At 40.6% G+C, this 15,339-nt stretch overlaps 1 protein-coding gene across 4 annotated transcripts in view; it reads right to left on the minus strand.

The window, feature by feature from the left end:
* Nucleotides 1–7,616: 7,616 nt before the first annotated feature.
* HHLA2 (HERV-H LTR-associating 2) overlaps nt 7,617–15,339 on the minus strand; it is a 76,127-nt gene continuing 68,404 nt past the window's right edge. For 3 of the 4 annotated variants that reach the window (XM_045540344.1, XM_045540346.1, XM_045540343.1), the window contains exons 7-9: nt 12,169–12,294; nt 9,439–9,503; nt 7,617–8,670 (exon numbers count right to left, since the gene is read on the minus strand). In XM_045540344.1, coding sequence (XP_045396300.1) covers nt 8,641–8,670; nt 9,439–9,503; nt 12,169–12,294 — 221 coding nt within the window. In that variant the 3' untranslated portion in view covers nt 7,617–8,640. The remainder of the gene's footprint in view (nt 8,671–9,438; nt 9,504–12,168; nt 12,295–15,339) is intronic. The other variant, XM_045540347.1, reaches the window with a different exon arrangement.

The raw sequence follows: 15,339 nt of genomic DNA on the forward strand, positions 1-15,339 counted from the left end.
CAGCACTTTGAATATGTCATGCCACTCTCCTCTGGCCTGTATGGTTTCCACTGAGAAGTCTGCTGCCAGACGTATCAGAGCTCTTTTATGTGTTATTTTTTCTTTTATATTGCTTTCCTTAGGACCCTTTTAAAAAATGTGTGTCCTTTGAGAGCTTTTTAAATGCCTTGAGGTATCCTCATTGGGGTTAAATCTGCTTGGTGTTCTATGACCTTCTTGTACCTGAATATTGATATCTTTCTGTAGGCTTGGAAAGTTCTCTGTTATTATTTATTTAAATAAACCTTCTACCCCAGTCTCTCTCTCCCTCCTTTTGTAAGGCCAATAACTCTTAGATTTGCTCTTCTGAGGCTGTTTGCTATAATAGATCTTGTATACATGCCTCATTCTTATTTATTCTTTTCTCTTTTTTCTCTTCTGACTATGTATTTTCAAATAGCCTGTCTTCAAGCTCACTAATTCTCTCTTGTGCTCAGTCAGTTCTGTTGTTGAGAGACTCTGATGCATTTCTCAGTTTGTCAATTGAATTCTTAAGTTCTAGAATTTTTGCTTTTTTAAAAAATTATTTCAGTCTCTTTGTTAAATTTCTCTGATAAGCTTCTGAATTCCTTCTCTGTGTTGTTTTGAAGTTCATTGATCTTTTTCAGGGCAGCTATTTTGAATTCTTTGTCTGAAAGGTCACCTATCTCCATTACTCTGGGATTGGTCACTGGTACCTTATTTAGGTTTTTTTTGGTGAGGTCATGTCTTCCTAGATGTTCTTGATGTTTGTGGATATTTGTCCATGGCTGAGCACTGAAGAGTTAGGTATTTATTTTAATCTTCACAGTCTGGCCTTATTGGAATCCATCCTTCTTAAGAAGACTTTCCAGATACTCAAAGGGAATTGAGTGTTACGGTCTAAGTATCTGGTCATTGCAGTCATATCAGCATTGACAGTGTCCCAGGCCCAATCATGCTGTGACTTTTGCAGACTCCTAATGGCACTCACTACCTTGGTGAGTTGATTTTTGGTTCTTCTGAAGGTGCTTGCTTGCGTGGATAGTTGTTGAAGTAGGTGTTTGCAGGGAGGGACGATCACTGGAGGTTTCTATTCTGCCATCTTGCTCTGCACTATCCTCCTACCTGCTCTGTTTTACCTTCAACTGCCTCCTATATTCAGGAATCTGGGTGTAGATATTATTTAATTCTTTCAAATCTAGTCAAGAATATAATATCTTTATTTTTAGGAATAAGAAAACAAAATTTGGTTAAGTTGCTGTGTTAGGTGGATTCTCCAGAAACCAGATGCCAAGGTGGAGTTGGTACAGGAGATTTACTGGTGGTAACACCTGTGAACAATGAAGGTGAGAGCAAAACAGGATCAGGCAGAGATGCAAAACGAAAGGCTGAGGGGGCAGGATTGGATGGAAAGAGCCTCAGGCTGCAATGCAGCTCTGAGCAAATCTCCACAAAGATTGCCCAGAGAGGAGTCCCATGTTGGGTAGACATGGCGAGACACTCATAACTCCACTGTGCCCAGTTAGTGCCTGGGGGCTGCCTTGGAAGTGTGTGGCCTGAGCACCAATGCTATAGCAGGACCCAAAGGCCCTGCTGTTGGAGGTTATCAGGGAACTGCCCTTCTCACAGCTAAATGGCAAGTTCTTTTCTTGAAGGGAAATCTGTGGTGCATAACCATGGGCCCCACAGTTACTTAAAGCCTCAGAGCTGAGATGTGAACCTGGGCCTGACATCAACAGCTTCACCTTCCCAAGTGGGAGGAACATCGTTAATGTCAGCAACCACTTCTAGCTTTTCTCAGTTTTCTTCCATGTGGCCTCCTTTACCACACCCCTCCCCTCAACAAGTTGCTTATCAGCAATGAAACCTGTGTACATTTAGAATGTACTGTAAATACATAATTCTGTGAATTTTCAAATTTCATAAACCTGAGAGGTAGAGGAATAAGCAGATGAGAACAGAAAAGGGATTCTATTTCAAACATAGACTTGTGCCAGTTCCCCAGCCAGTTGGTTTCCTATGCATTCATTCCTTAAACATAGTAATTAATGATCTACTGTCAGATTGTATTTTAAAGTGGGGGTGGGGCATTCTGGTGATGGCAACAGCTTGGCCAGACCTAGGAAGGATGGAGTAAGGCGGGCAGCTGTGGGGGGAGAGGAGACTGCAAGCCTAGTTGGAGTGGAAGGTTTGTGAAGGGCAGTGAAAGGTAAGTGGTGGTTGGGGAATCATGGATGCTGCCAAAGGAAGTGATGGTTGTTGAAATAGGTCAAATGGAGCCAGAAAAAAAGTTTAGGCAGCAGGGGTAGGTTTTTCTTGATTAAATCAGTTTCTCAACCCTCAGCAGATGGAGATATATTCTTCCTTTGGGAATTCAACAGCTCCAAAGTGGAAATGCTGTAGTCAAGGGGATATGGGGAATGCAGAGCCCTACTATCTGCTCTCCTCTCCCCTCCTTCCTCCTCAGAATACCAAAGCTCCACGGAGCACTGCTGAGACACACTGTGCCCCTAGATTTCCCTTCTCCAGCGGAGCCTGATTGTAATTGAAGCTGTGAGAATGGGCGCACTGAAGTCCCCACAGCTATCTCTGATGATGCCCACACCAGAACTGCAGAAAACTGGCCTTTCCTATAGTTCCATTACCCAGAGCCAAAGGTCAGTTAGAAAGTTCAAGAGAAAAGTTGTTTTGATTGGGGGTGATTGGTTTTCAGTTTTACATGTGTGTCTTTTATAATAATCTACTTCATTCCTACTGAAAAACCCCAGGCAGGCATAGCTTGATTGGCATGGAAAGGCTGAAGACCAAACCGAACCTAAGGGCTGTAACTTCCATTTCAGCACAAGCTGGTGGAGTGCTGTGGTGCATCAGGAGAAATGACTCTCCTAGTCCTTACAGTTCTGTTTATTAATTTCTTGGGACAAGTAGAGTTAAACCCATTGTGCAAATCACAACTCTCAGATAATGTTTAATAAAGCTTTCTAATCTTTATTTCCTCACATGAAGCTACCCCTGGTGGAGACTGCTGGATCCTCCAATCCCTTTCCCATACATACCTATGCATGTCAGGCCGAGGAAGACAAGAACAACCTGAGCAGGATGCAGACTCTGATGGAAAAACTTCAGCTGAAAGTGCAAAGCTACAAAGCAGCAAGCGGAGGCTGCGGTAAGTGCCGGGGGCAGTTGCAGCCTCATGGATTTCCCAGCATTAGTTTTGATTGACGGAGATATGTGGCCCTACACTAGGCGAGCAGCTTGTTGGAGAGGACCCGTTTGGCCTAGAGTCTGCCCATTCTGTGGTTTTTCTCAAGTTATAATTATTGCCCATGGTAAAAATATGTGCTGCTTTTCCCTGTAGGAAGCCAGGGCTCTCTCCTTTGACCTCATGGTGACACCCAAACATGTGCACTCCAAGAAACTAGCCAAGTAAGAGTAGGGTGTTACATAGGGATGGCAAATTTTTGGCAGAGTAGTCACCTTGGGGCCTCCCTCACCCCCAAACCTTAGTTGAACATAAACACAGTTCACAGTATTTTTTCTCGATGATCCTGGACACGGTTGTGACAAAACCACCATCACTTGAAATGTACTTGCCTTCCCTGGGTTTATATCTATAGCTACGTGGAATGTAATTAAGTGCCATGTATATTGGTTTATCTCTAATAAGATCTCTCGAGGAGTTTCAAATTGATTATTTAAATGATTTGGTCTAAAACACTACTATGTCTAATAATTACCTGTTGATCCATATAATTTTAAAGACAAGCCCCCTCTACCAAGAGGTAGAATAGGATGTTAAACTGGCTACAAAGCAAACAACTGTGGTAATTTCATCATATCCACGTCAGTGAATGCTGTACTACATCCAGTTGATGGAAAGTGTTGACTAGGTTCTGAATTTCCAGGCAACAAAAGTTGTAAAAATGGATCTTGTGCCTGCTAGAAAAATCTGAATCCCTATATATCATATCAAAATATGATATTCCATTCAATACTCAGAACTTTACATTCCTTTCACATTTTTCAACTTTCTCCTCTCAAAGCAGAAAAAATTGACTATATAGGCACAGAGGTTTTTTTTAATTATTTTTATAGGAAGCATAAGCCAATCAATATCTTTCCAAGTATAAGCAGCAGCAACATGAGTTGAACGAAGTGAAAGAAAGGGCAGAGGTGGCAGAATCTCAAATCAATAAACTCAAGATTAAAGCACGAGTTTGGGAAAAAGGTATGGCATATATTTAACTCTGTTCTCACTCTTAAATCATGTTGTTTAGGGCTCATGTCATTGCATACACCAATATAACAAGAAATTTTTCTCTTTAAAAGCTTTTAAAAAACAACAAAAAGTTCCAATAAAATCTTCCCATATTTACTATATTTTTACAGATAGAATGAAATATTAAGTGTTTGAGTGGGATGTACCTTGTTTATACTTTTCAAATGCTTAGTTCCATGTTAACTTGCAGGCTCTGAGCTCTGGGACCTTGACTCATTTGTGTAAAATAAGAGTCCATGGAGCAAAGAGGATTTTAAAAAGCACAGGTGGATCTGCTTGAAATTCTGAGTGAACTTTTTCCATGGTAGACAGTACGTGACTTTGTACTGTGTTAATAAGGAGACCAAAAGGGAAAATGTTTAAAACTGGCGCAGTGAAGAAAAACAAACACAAGAATCCTGCTTTTTATTTCTGATTTTTCCCTAAAACACAGAGAAAAGATCTTTCTACGTCGGTGGCCTGTGAAACGGCCGTTCTAATCCAATGGTAGAGGCCACTGCCCTAATTTTACTAGTAAAGTGACGGAGCGACAAAGAACACTGAGCTGAATGTTTGGCAGGGTCAGGGCAGCCTCAGCTTCCTTATTGATATTTTCCCAGGAACAGCTTTTTAATGAGGTCTGGCTTTAGCAGAAAGGAGTTAAAGGAGATTACATAATGTGATATTAGCACTGAACATAGTTCCTAGCACAGAAAGGCACCACCATTGCATTTTTAAAAATTTGGTGCATGACTATCCCTCTTTCTTACTGTAAGTGAATTACTAGTAACCCTGCAAGTTGGTGGCATTGCCAGTAATACATGTAAATAAGGGAGGTCAAAAGGAACTCTTTTGAAGGAGAGACTAAAAGTTGGTTATATTGAACATTTTTAGATCTGAACATGAGAAGCATGAATCATTGGCAGCCTCCAGAAGTTTCTTACTGAGGACTGAATGGCTGTCTCAAGGATGAGTCCCCTGTGGAGAGGTCCCGTTAAATGGTTTGACCTCTGGCCTCAGTTTGAGCAGTGTTACGGCACTGGCTTTAGGGTCTTCTGCGCAGAGCCTGCCAGCAACCCCGCATAACTACTTGTTTAGCGAGGTGCCCCCCCATGTTCTGCAATTGCACTCAGCTGCAGGAGGTCGAAGGGCCTCCCAAACAGATGCCATGCATTCAACTTTGTCACAGTGATTTCCAACAAAGAATACAGCCAGTGAAGCAGAAAGTGCTTTTGAGAGGAATAGGAAAACCTTCCTTGGCAGTGCAATGACTAATTGTTTCCCATTCACAGAAAAAAGAAGAAAAAAGCCTGAAAATCCTTTAACTGTCATAAGCACAAGAAAAAGGTTTTCTGATAGAATTCTGTGTCCAGGCTGTGGAGCCAACTGGTGAGGTAGCTGCAGAATCTTTTCCCTCAGGGTAGGCTGAAGAGGGCGTTGCCTTCACTGGCAAGGAAAGGCAGGCAGAAAATTGAGAGTGACCAAGCATGCCCTTGGGGTGAATTACTGGTGTCTGCTTTCTATAATGCAGATAATTGCCTCCATTCCCTGCCTCCCGTTGAAGTTAATGAAGAGTTGGCTAAGGCTGGCTCACCTCTGGAAAGGCCTCAGCTTGATTCTGGGCATGTGTTCCACTGGTGAAAGTTGCAGGAATTTCACAGAACATACTGACATTCTGTTTTTCAGGTTCAAGGAGAATAAACAGTCCCTGCTTTTAAAGGACAACAGCTGAAGATGTATAAGGAAAGTGCCAGTTCATAACCAAAAACTTAGGTTGCATTTGAAACAGTTTATGTGGTGCGAAAAGCAATTTAAACATAAGAGATTAGAAAAATGTAATAATTAAAGGGACTATCATTGCTTCCAAGGTTAATGGGGATTTTTTGATCCTCAAATGCAAGCAAGTACCTTCTAACACTTCACATGACAGATTAAATAGAGGCAAGAATCTTTTAAATGCTGCTGTTAAGAAATGAATTAATACTTGATTTGTTGTCAGTATTGCCTCTTAATAGGTAGGACTCATGGAAGACAGCCTTACACCAGTCATGCTCCATGGGGACTAGGGTGTGTCGGGAAATGGTTGTTACTGTCGTGAACTTAGATTCATGGATGGAGGGATGATGAGTCAATGTCTTTTGCCAGTGGTGGTAAAAGTTGATAAAATTTTTTCTTAGCACTTTAACTTGTAGGCAAAACCTTGGGACAGCTTGAAAATTTTACCCCAGGACAAAAAGGTGAGATCAGTGACAGTTCCCTGGACCCATGGTTCTTCCAGGTCCTGCTGGTCTCCTTCGCCAGCTTTGCAGAGGCCAGGTACATGCGCAGCTCCATGGCAACGGGCACAAGTTCCTCCCGCAGATCACCCACAGCATTGCCACGGAGGCTGCGAGACACAGACACGGGTTCTGTTTGTTTTAACGGACTCTCCTTCTGACTGCCGGCACAGCCCACCTCCGTCCAGCGGCTTCAGGCCCAGTACCAGATGTGGAGGGAGCAGCCTGGCATCGACTTCTCCACCAGCAATTGTGTAAGGTTGAATGTCTATAATGAATCCTTACTCTCTGTCATTCTCAGTGGTCTGCCTCTCTGATCCAACCCCAACTCATAGATTAATTCAGGGGCTCAGCAGTATCAAAGGACCCAGGTTCATTCTTATCTGACACTTCAGTGGTGTGAGTCTTTAAATTTGTCCTTCTGAAAAAGAAACACCTTCCCAGAATTAGCCCTCTGGGATACTTTTCTTTCTATCCTATTGATCAGATTTCTTCACAAGCCTTTGCTAAGCCAGACTAGTAGCAAGAGGGCTATAGTTGCCTGGTTTGGCTCAGACAGATTAAAGCTGATCCCCCCCCAAATCAGGCCCACTCTGAGCAAGGTGAACCAAATTTGAGTTTTGTGATGGGGATGGAGTGGGTGGACAGCTATACAGTGAACTACCAGGGGTGTCTGTCATGCTGTAATCCAAAGCAATGGGCTCTCGATCTCAAACCAGTGAGAAAATGTTAAACACATAACATTTAAGCTCTTTTTCCTAGGATAACTTTAAAAAAGCTTTTGTAAAAAAAAATTTGAAATTACCCTTTAAATAAGCCAATATTTACATCCAGGAAACATCTCCATATCCCAAACCTGTTTGTAGAAATTTGCGGTTGTCACACTGCCAGTCCTGAAACTGGAATGCTATTGTTTCTCCACACACAGTAAAATCAGTATCAGCAAACTTCAGCTTGGGAACACACATCCAGTTTTAATTGGAGCACCTGTCACAATACTGTAGCAAAAACTTAGCGTTAAGAAAACTACAGGGTGTCCCAAAAGTCGCCATATATAAGGAAAATGGGAAATTGTAGCTACATGTACCTTTATGTAAAAAATATTATAACATTTTTCCTTTGTATGGAGACTTTGTACATATGTGGGAGAAAAATCAGACCAGATGGCACCAACACCACAATTCAGTTTGTTTTCTTTAATAAACTATAGGATCAAAATCTGGATCAATTAAGTCTCAAAAAGCCTGGTTATAGTGACAAATTCACAAGTAATAACATTAGCTTATTTCTTCCATGTAAACTAATGATTAAAATTAAGGGGAACAGATCATCAAGTCTTCTGGGCTCTCCCTTCTCTTCTTGCATAAAAATTTATATGGAAATCTAAATCTTTGGCAAGGCTGATTAACAATATGAACAAGAAGAGTTCATTAAACTATCTTCATGACTAGAATCACTGACCTATGTAGGCCTGGTGTTAGCAGGCATAACCCAACTTGAAAAATGTCAATTCTTATGTTGATTTCAGCCTGTTTCCCTAAGTGGTCTTAGAGATACTGACATTCTTACTCTTCAGAGTCCCCCAGGACTCACCATCCAAAATCTAGTTGCTCACCCTGATATAACCATTTATATAAAACTAGAATAAAATATCTTGTTAAATCAATTGTCTTGGTTTCTAGGCCTTGGTTTTTAACCTTTTCACTAAGGTGACCACCTGTTCTCTCACCCATTATTAGTTGATCACATTTTGAATAATCTCCTAGTGATAAACATTTCTTCCCAGTTCTCAAGGGGAGTCTCACTGTAACCTCCTGGGCTGACTGCAGCAGGAATGTAAATGAATGAGACGGGTCTCTTCTAAGTTGAACTGGAATCCTTAACATCCAGGCATTTATGCTTTTAATGTAGGCAGGAGATCAGCGAACGATGCGTATGTCTTGAAGAGTAACGTGATACCATAAAAGAGAATGGTTACACGTCTTTGCAGTAGTAAAACTGTCTGGTCTGACAAGCCTTTGCCTGGGATTGCAGTGAAGAAAGGGGAGATGAAGTCACTGGATATTAAGGATGGTTGTCATGTGTTGTCACAGTCTTGTCTTCATTTCATGTACTGGCTGGATATTCTGAAAGAGGCTAGAACCAAGAAAAATGAACTTTAAATGTCTGTTTGATGCTAGTGGGTTTTTGGGGGGAGGAGGAGGTGTGGTGGTGAATTGAGGAGCTTTAGGCTATTGCTTGTATTTGTAATTACAGATCCATGACTCAGCTACATAAGTAGCTGAGTCTAATCAGTTAATTTTAAGCTCCCTGTTAGATGTTCCTCAGTTTTTTAACAGTGGAAAAGAGTTTACCGTACTCCTGGCCCTTATTTACATTATGATTAATGGAACACACAAGTAAAAGGTAGGTAGCAAAAAGAAAGTACACAATCAAACTAATCTGTAAGGGAATTATCACTCCCCAAGGCACCTAGAAGTGGCTGGAAAGGTATGGAAGTTCAGCTATTTGAGTCTGGGCGGAAACCGGAGCCTGCTCTTCTCCATGACGTCTGTATTTGCGTTTCTGTCCCCTGCTGTACAGTCTCATGTTCCATGCTCCTATCAGAAGAACAGGCACATTGTCGCACCTTCATATCTCAACGCTGTTTGAGATCTTTTCCACAAATAACAATAGGAGATGGGAAGAGCAAGCATTTATTTAAGCACATAAAGCCTGTTTAATTACAGACATTGGGAAAAGCCTAATTGTATTTTTTTCTTGCTATATTATCCAGCAATCCCTCCTGTTTTTTCTCTGTAAAAGTCTTAGGTGATGACATGTGAATCAGTCAGAACTTCAATTACCTTTTTATAGTAGTGTCTTTATACTATAAATAGTTTGGTAAAGGAAATGATGCCTTACCATACTTTCTTTTGCATTGTCAGCATCTTTGCTGGCTGTCTCATCATTAAAGACGTGGCTTCTTTCTACAGAAAAAAAGAATTTTAAAACATTAAATTAAAATTAAAAAATTAAACACTGAAATTCTCCCTTATTCCTATCTCAGTATAATTATGGTATTAGAATCCCTTTCGTTACTCCCCCTTTCATGTCTTTCTTTTAACAAACAGCCTTAAAAATGTATTCAGTGTAGAAACACATCATCAGAAACAGCAGTAAATTTGTATGGTTGATTCAGGTGCCCCTGAGGGACCAGAGGCAGTTCAATCAGCCCAGCAATTCCTGGCTCTTTTGGATTGTTGGCCTGATTCCTCCCAACTGCTAATAATGGAAAAGTCATGGCCAAAGAGCGGCTGAGAGTGATGGTTAGAGGAGAATGGGGTACAGTGTCATTTCTCAGGGAAGGCCTCCTTCTGGGCTTTCCTAAAATCTGGCCCCTTTTATAAATATCCTAGATGAAGGTCATTTTAAAACAGTAATAGAAAAGGGAATTTAAAAATACATGAACCACAGTCAAATGAAACCACAGCCAGGGAGCTGGAGGTAGGCATAGTTTTGTGGCTTTTAGTATAACAGTTTCAAATATATTGTCAGCCCATCTAACTGCAGAACTATAGAATATTATTTTTAAGTGGCCAATACAGTGACCATAGTTTTTGCCCATATCTTCTGACTGCTCCCCCAGAGCCAGGAGCCATTCTTCTCTCTGCTGTGGAAACTCACCTGGTTGGACTCCAATAGGACACTATTTGTTCTCTCTGGGTTCTAGTTGGGTTAGAGATCAGTGAGAGGGAAGAGTGAAGTCAGGCATTCATTCCCCCGCTCCCTCCCTATAAAATCGCCTTGATCTGGCCGTGTCCTTCCATTGAAGATCATTCTCCTGATTTTATGTGACCCTCTCCTTCTAAGTTTTGGGAAGTGCTCTCTGTCCTTGTCCCTTCAAGTTTAGGTTTGGTGGTGAATCAGGTGCTCCTAGCTCTGGGGGAACGCACTATCTTCTGAGTTCCTTTTGTATAGTTTGGTGTGCCATGTGTTTTCTGTTGGGAACTGACTTATGCAGACTTCCAATATAGACACTAAACTGTCATTCTTGAGCCGTGTAGGTGGTACCCTCTTTCCCATAATTTGAAGCTAATCCAATCACAAGTACCATTATATTCAGTCAGGGGTTATCCTTGGGGGACAAACTAGTCTGCCTGTGACCTCTTACTTCTGGCCAGCTAAGGGACAGGAACTAGCCTATTACTACAAATGATCATAAGGTTAGAAGTAGTGAAACTCTTGTTTGCTGTGACCCTTAAAACTTTATCTTCAATAATGGTTTCTGCTATAACCCAAATCCCCTAACTTTAGCATGGGCAATAGGCTAATATCAACCAAAAGAACATGGGAAAAGGACATAGGATCTATGTCAACTTGCCAGGAAAGCCAGAGCCTTCTCAGGGGGATGATGAAATGAGGGAGAGCTGCTGGGGGCCTAGGCCCGCCTCTGCCACTAGGTTAGCTACACAACTGTAGGTGGTGCACACAAATCTGTTTCACATGCCCACTTGGCACTTGAGCTCACTTCCAGGATTCCTGTTTCCTAATCTGTAAAATGCAGAGAAAAACTAGATCTAATTTTTCCCCAAATCCCTTCCAGCTCAAATTCTGTTAATAAAAGCAACAAGTTCCATGACATCTTAAGATATTTTAAATTACTGTAAGTAGTACAGGTTGGTTGTACAAAATTTAGTTTAGAAAAAAAAATTAACAAAGATTAAAATGACCCATAAAAACAATATAGTTTTGATCGGCACCAACCACAGACTAAGCTCAGAGCAAAAGAGAACAGAGCCCAGGACTGGAAGTAGTGAGCAGGAAGCCCCAGGGACTTAAGTATCGGGGCTTCCTTCTGAGGTGTGAGGAAAAAGGAGAATCTATGGTCTCATCACACCAAAGGCAACTTTTTAAAGCTTTAGCTTCTTTAAAATGTGTTTTCTTTTTTTCAATAGATTTAGGGAGTACAAGTGGAGTTTTGTTACATGGATGAATTGTACAGTAGTGAAGTCTGGGCTTTTAGTGTACCCATCACCCGAATGGAGTACTTTATACCCAAGAGGTAATTTTCTACCCTTCATCCCCTTCTGAGTCGCCAGTGTCCATTTTACCACTCTGTATGACCATGTGTAGCCATAGCTTAGCTTCCACTTGTAAGTGAGAACAGATAGTATTTGGTTGTCTGTTCCCGGGTTACTTCACTTAGGATAGTGGTCTCCAGTTCCATCTAACTTGATGCTATTCTTTTAGCTTTGGCTTTTTTCTATGTGGGGTGAATAAATCACCCTGTTTGTCATTTTAATGCCAGATTAAAATTTTTTTGTAAAGAAAACCACATGATTTTCAATTAACGAGTTCACCTATTATTTATTGAAAATAGTAGGAAAACTGGAAGTAATGGCAGTGTGCCACAATGAATGTGTTTGTATATATGTTGGTGTGCCTGATTATCTAACTCAAGATCCAATTCCTAGAGGTAGAATGGTTAGGTGAAAACATAGAAGCATTTTAAAGCATTTGATAAATTTTGTGAATGACTCCAGAAAATTCAGATCCATTTACATGCCCAGGAGCAGCATGTACTTCCATGTTATCTATATACATGACGTGGAACACCCAGGGGTAGAGCCCAAATTATTCATGAGATATTACCTATGCCATAATAGGTACGTCTTAACATACGGTCCAGGCAACATTTTATCACAGGAACTGACAAAATCAGAAAAACCACCAACATCAGAAGCAATATGTACCAGGAAGCTGTTCCTTGGCTCTGTTCTAAATAAAACAAAGAAACAAAGTCTGTGAACTGGAAGGAAAATTACCAAATAAGAAAAGTGTGGGTGGGTGTAGAGTATGTTTACTATTTTTAAAACTAGTTATTTTTGCATTACAGGTAGGAGGCAGAATTCATATGCATAATGAAAAGGTCCTTTAAAGATAAAACCAAGAGCCCAGTCTGGATAGGAGAGTTTGTCATGAGCTTACAAGTATCTCCCAGTCTCAATGTCTCCATTGTGGGAAACCTCAGATGCCACAGTATTATTGGACCTTGGAAGGGTGGGAGGGGAAAAAAAGAGTCTGAAAACTGGAGAGGCTATAAGTCTATTATGCATTTTAAGAGTCTATTGTTGTGTATGGTAATAAGAAAATAAACACACTTTTATAAAGGAATAATAATGAGTATAAACTAGCCTCAGCCAGTGTTAACTTTAGAGGATAAAGTGAGGGTACAGTCCACCCCCGGCTTAGAGAAGACAGTATCTTAAGGAAATAGTGATAAGAAGTTCAGAGATGTTAAAAGGTACCTAGTAGAAACCATGGTCTTGAGTTAGAGGTGGCAGGTGACCATAGGGATAATAGATATGGTACTCCCCCCATATCCAAGGGGCTATGTTCCAAGACCCCCAGTGGATGACTGAAACCTCAGACAATATCTAACCCAGTAACCTAACCTATACTATGTACAAATTTCTTTTTCCTTCTTCACAATTTCATGGATAGGTTTGTTCTCCTGTAGATCTTAGCAACCTCAGCATATGTTTTTGGTTTGGATTTTTTTCCCCCCTTACTAAGTTGAGAACTTTCACCTTTTCACTTTAAGGAAGCACTTCATGGCTTCTCTTTGATATTTGAATTGTCAGCATCACTACTCTTGCACTTGAAGTAAAATAAGGGTTACCTGAACACAAGCACTGAAATCCCAAGAGAGTTGATCTGATAACCAGGATGGCTAGCAAGTGACTAATGCGTGGACAGCATGGGAGGCTGGACAAAGGGATGATCCATGAACCTGGGGAGACAACATGAGATTTCATCCTGCTACTCAGAACAGCATACAATTTAAAGCTTATGAACTGTTTACTTCTGGAATGTTCCATTTAAGATGCTCAGACTATGGTTGACTGTGGGTAACAAACCTCAGAAAGCAAAAGAAAGGGGAACCTACTGCTAGCACTTGGAGTTCCTCAGGAATAACTGCAGAAACCTAAATTTTCTGCAGCAGCTAAGACAGAACTAGAATTCTTGAAATTAGTATTAATGGAAGTGGGGGCTTCAGAAGGCAGAAATTTGAAAACCCTCAGTTACCAAAGTCAGAACTCTGCTAATCTTGTGATCTATGTTCTACTAAAAAGTGGGGAGCAAGCATCAGAGCACAAAGGCCAACTCAGGGGAAAAAATAGTATGTTATAAAACAAATAGTTCTATTTAAACAAATGTCAATTTTATGAACATACTATTAGTTATAATGTTTTATAACCAATAAAACATTAATTTCTCCACATATTTGTGTCCTCCTGAAATTCTATACAGTAGTCCCCCCCTTATCCGTGGTTTCACTTTCTAAGGTTTCAGTTACCCGTGTTCAACTGTGATCTCAACATACTAAAAGGAAAATTCCAGAAATAAGCAATATGTAAGTTTAAAATTGCATGCCATTCTGAGTTAGCATGATATAATCTCATACCATCTTGATCCATCCCACTTGGGGTGTGATTCATCCTTGTCCAGAGATCCAATGTTGTATGTGCTACTGCCATTAGTCACTTGGGAGCCATCTTGGTTATCAGCAACTATTGTGAAATTGCAGTGCTTTTGTTCAAGTCATCTTTATTTTGCTTAAGAATGGCCCCAAAGCACAAAAGTTAGTAAAGCTGGCAATTTGGATATGCCAAAGAGAAGCCATAAAGTGCTTCTTTTTAAGGTGAAAGTTCTTGATGTAACAACAACAAAAATCATATACTGAGGTTTGGAAGAACTATGGTAAAAATGATGAATCTTCTACCCATAAAATTGTGAAGAAAGAAGAAATTTGTGCTAGTTTTGCTGTCATATCTCAAACTGCAAAAGTTACAGCCTCAGTGTATTTATTATAAATGCTTAGTGAAGATAGAAAAAGCATTAAATTTGTGGGTGGAAGACAGGAACAGAAACATGTTCCAATTGAAGACAATGTGTTGTACCAGAAAGCATTGAGCATATATGAAGATTTCGGCAAGGTATCCCCTTAAATGAGTGACACCAAACCATTTACTGAAAATGAGGGAATAGGTTGGGATGAAAACACAAAAATTACTGAAGAGGCTGCATCTGCTGAGAAAGAAGCTATTGCAGCACTTCTGGCAGAGTTGAAGTTAAGGATACCATCCAAAGCAAGTCTTCGTTTCAATTGCAATGAAAGTGAGCTCTTCTGGAAGGAAATCCCAAATAGAACCTATATTCATAAAAGGTCAAAGGAGGCAGCAGGGCATAAAACATGGAAGAATAGATTCACTCTGGTACTATGTGGCAATGCACACATAGGGTTTGGTACTATCCATGGTTTCAGACATCCACTGGAGGTCTTAGAACATATCCCCCAAGGATAACGGGGTGCTACTATACCTATGTGAAGGAGAGATTACATAGAAATGCTAGGCTGACTTTCTAAAGTATTTTGATATGCATTGTTTTCCTCCCAAAGGAAATTCTGCAAGGTATAGCTGCTTCTCACTTTATCCATGACCCTAAGGTTCCTTCATATGAGATTTGTCCAAGGTCACATACTGATTCAGCAGCAACATTTAGCAAGAACTATTTCATTCCATTCAGTTCAGTGCAACCTTAATTGGGCAGATCTATTAATAGATTCTCAGAATCATAAATACCCCCCATCTGGGCCTCCTTTTCAAATGTTGGAGCATCTCCTGGGCAAGGCTGCAAATGGAAAATTGCAATTCAGAGTAGAAAACCGAGTTTCCTTAAAAGGGTGGGGTTTAGAGTACTAGGACTGTTTTGACTTGTTCTCTCTCCTGCTAGGGTGGTTTTGTTGCTACAGGCCTT

The sequence above is a fragment of the Lemur catta genome, chromosome 1 (assembly GCF_020740605.2).
Source record: "Lemur catta isolate mLemCat1 chromosome 1, mLemCat1.pri, whole genome shotgun sequence".
Lineage (NCBI taxonomy): Eukaryota > Metazoa > Chordata > Mammalia > Primates > Lemuridae > Lemur > Lemur catta.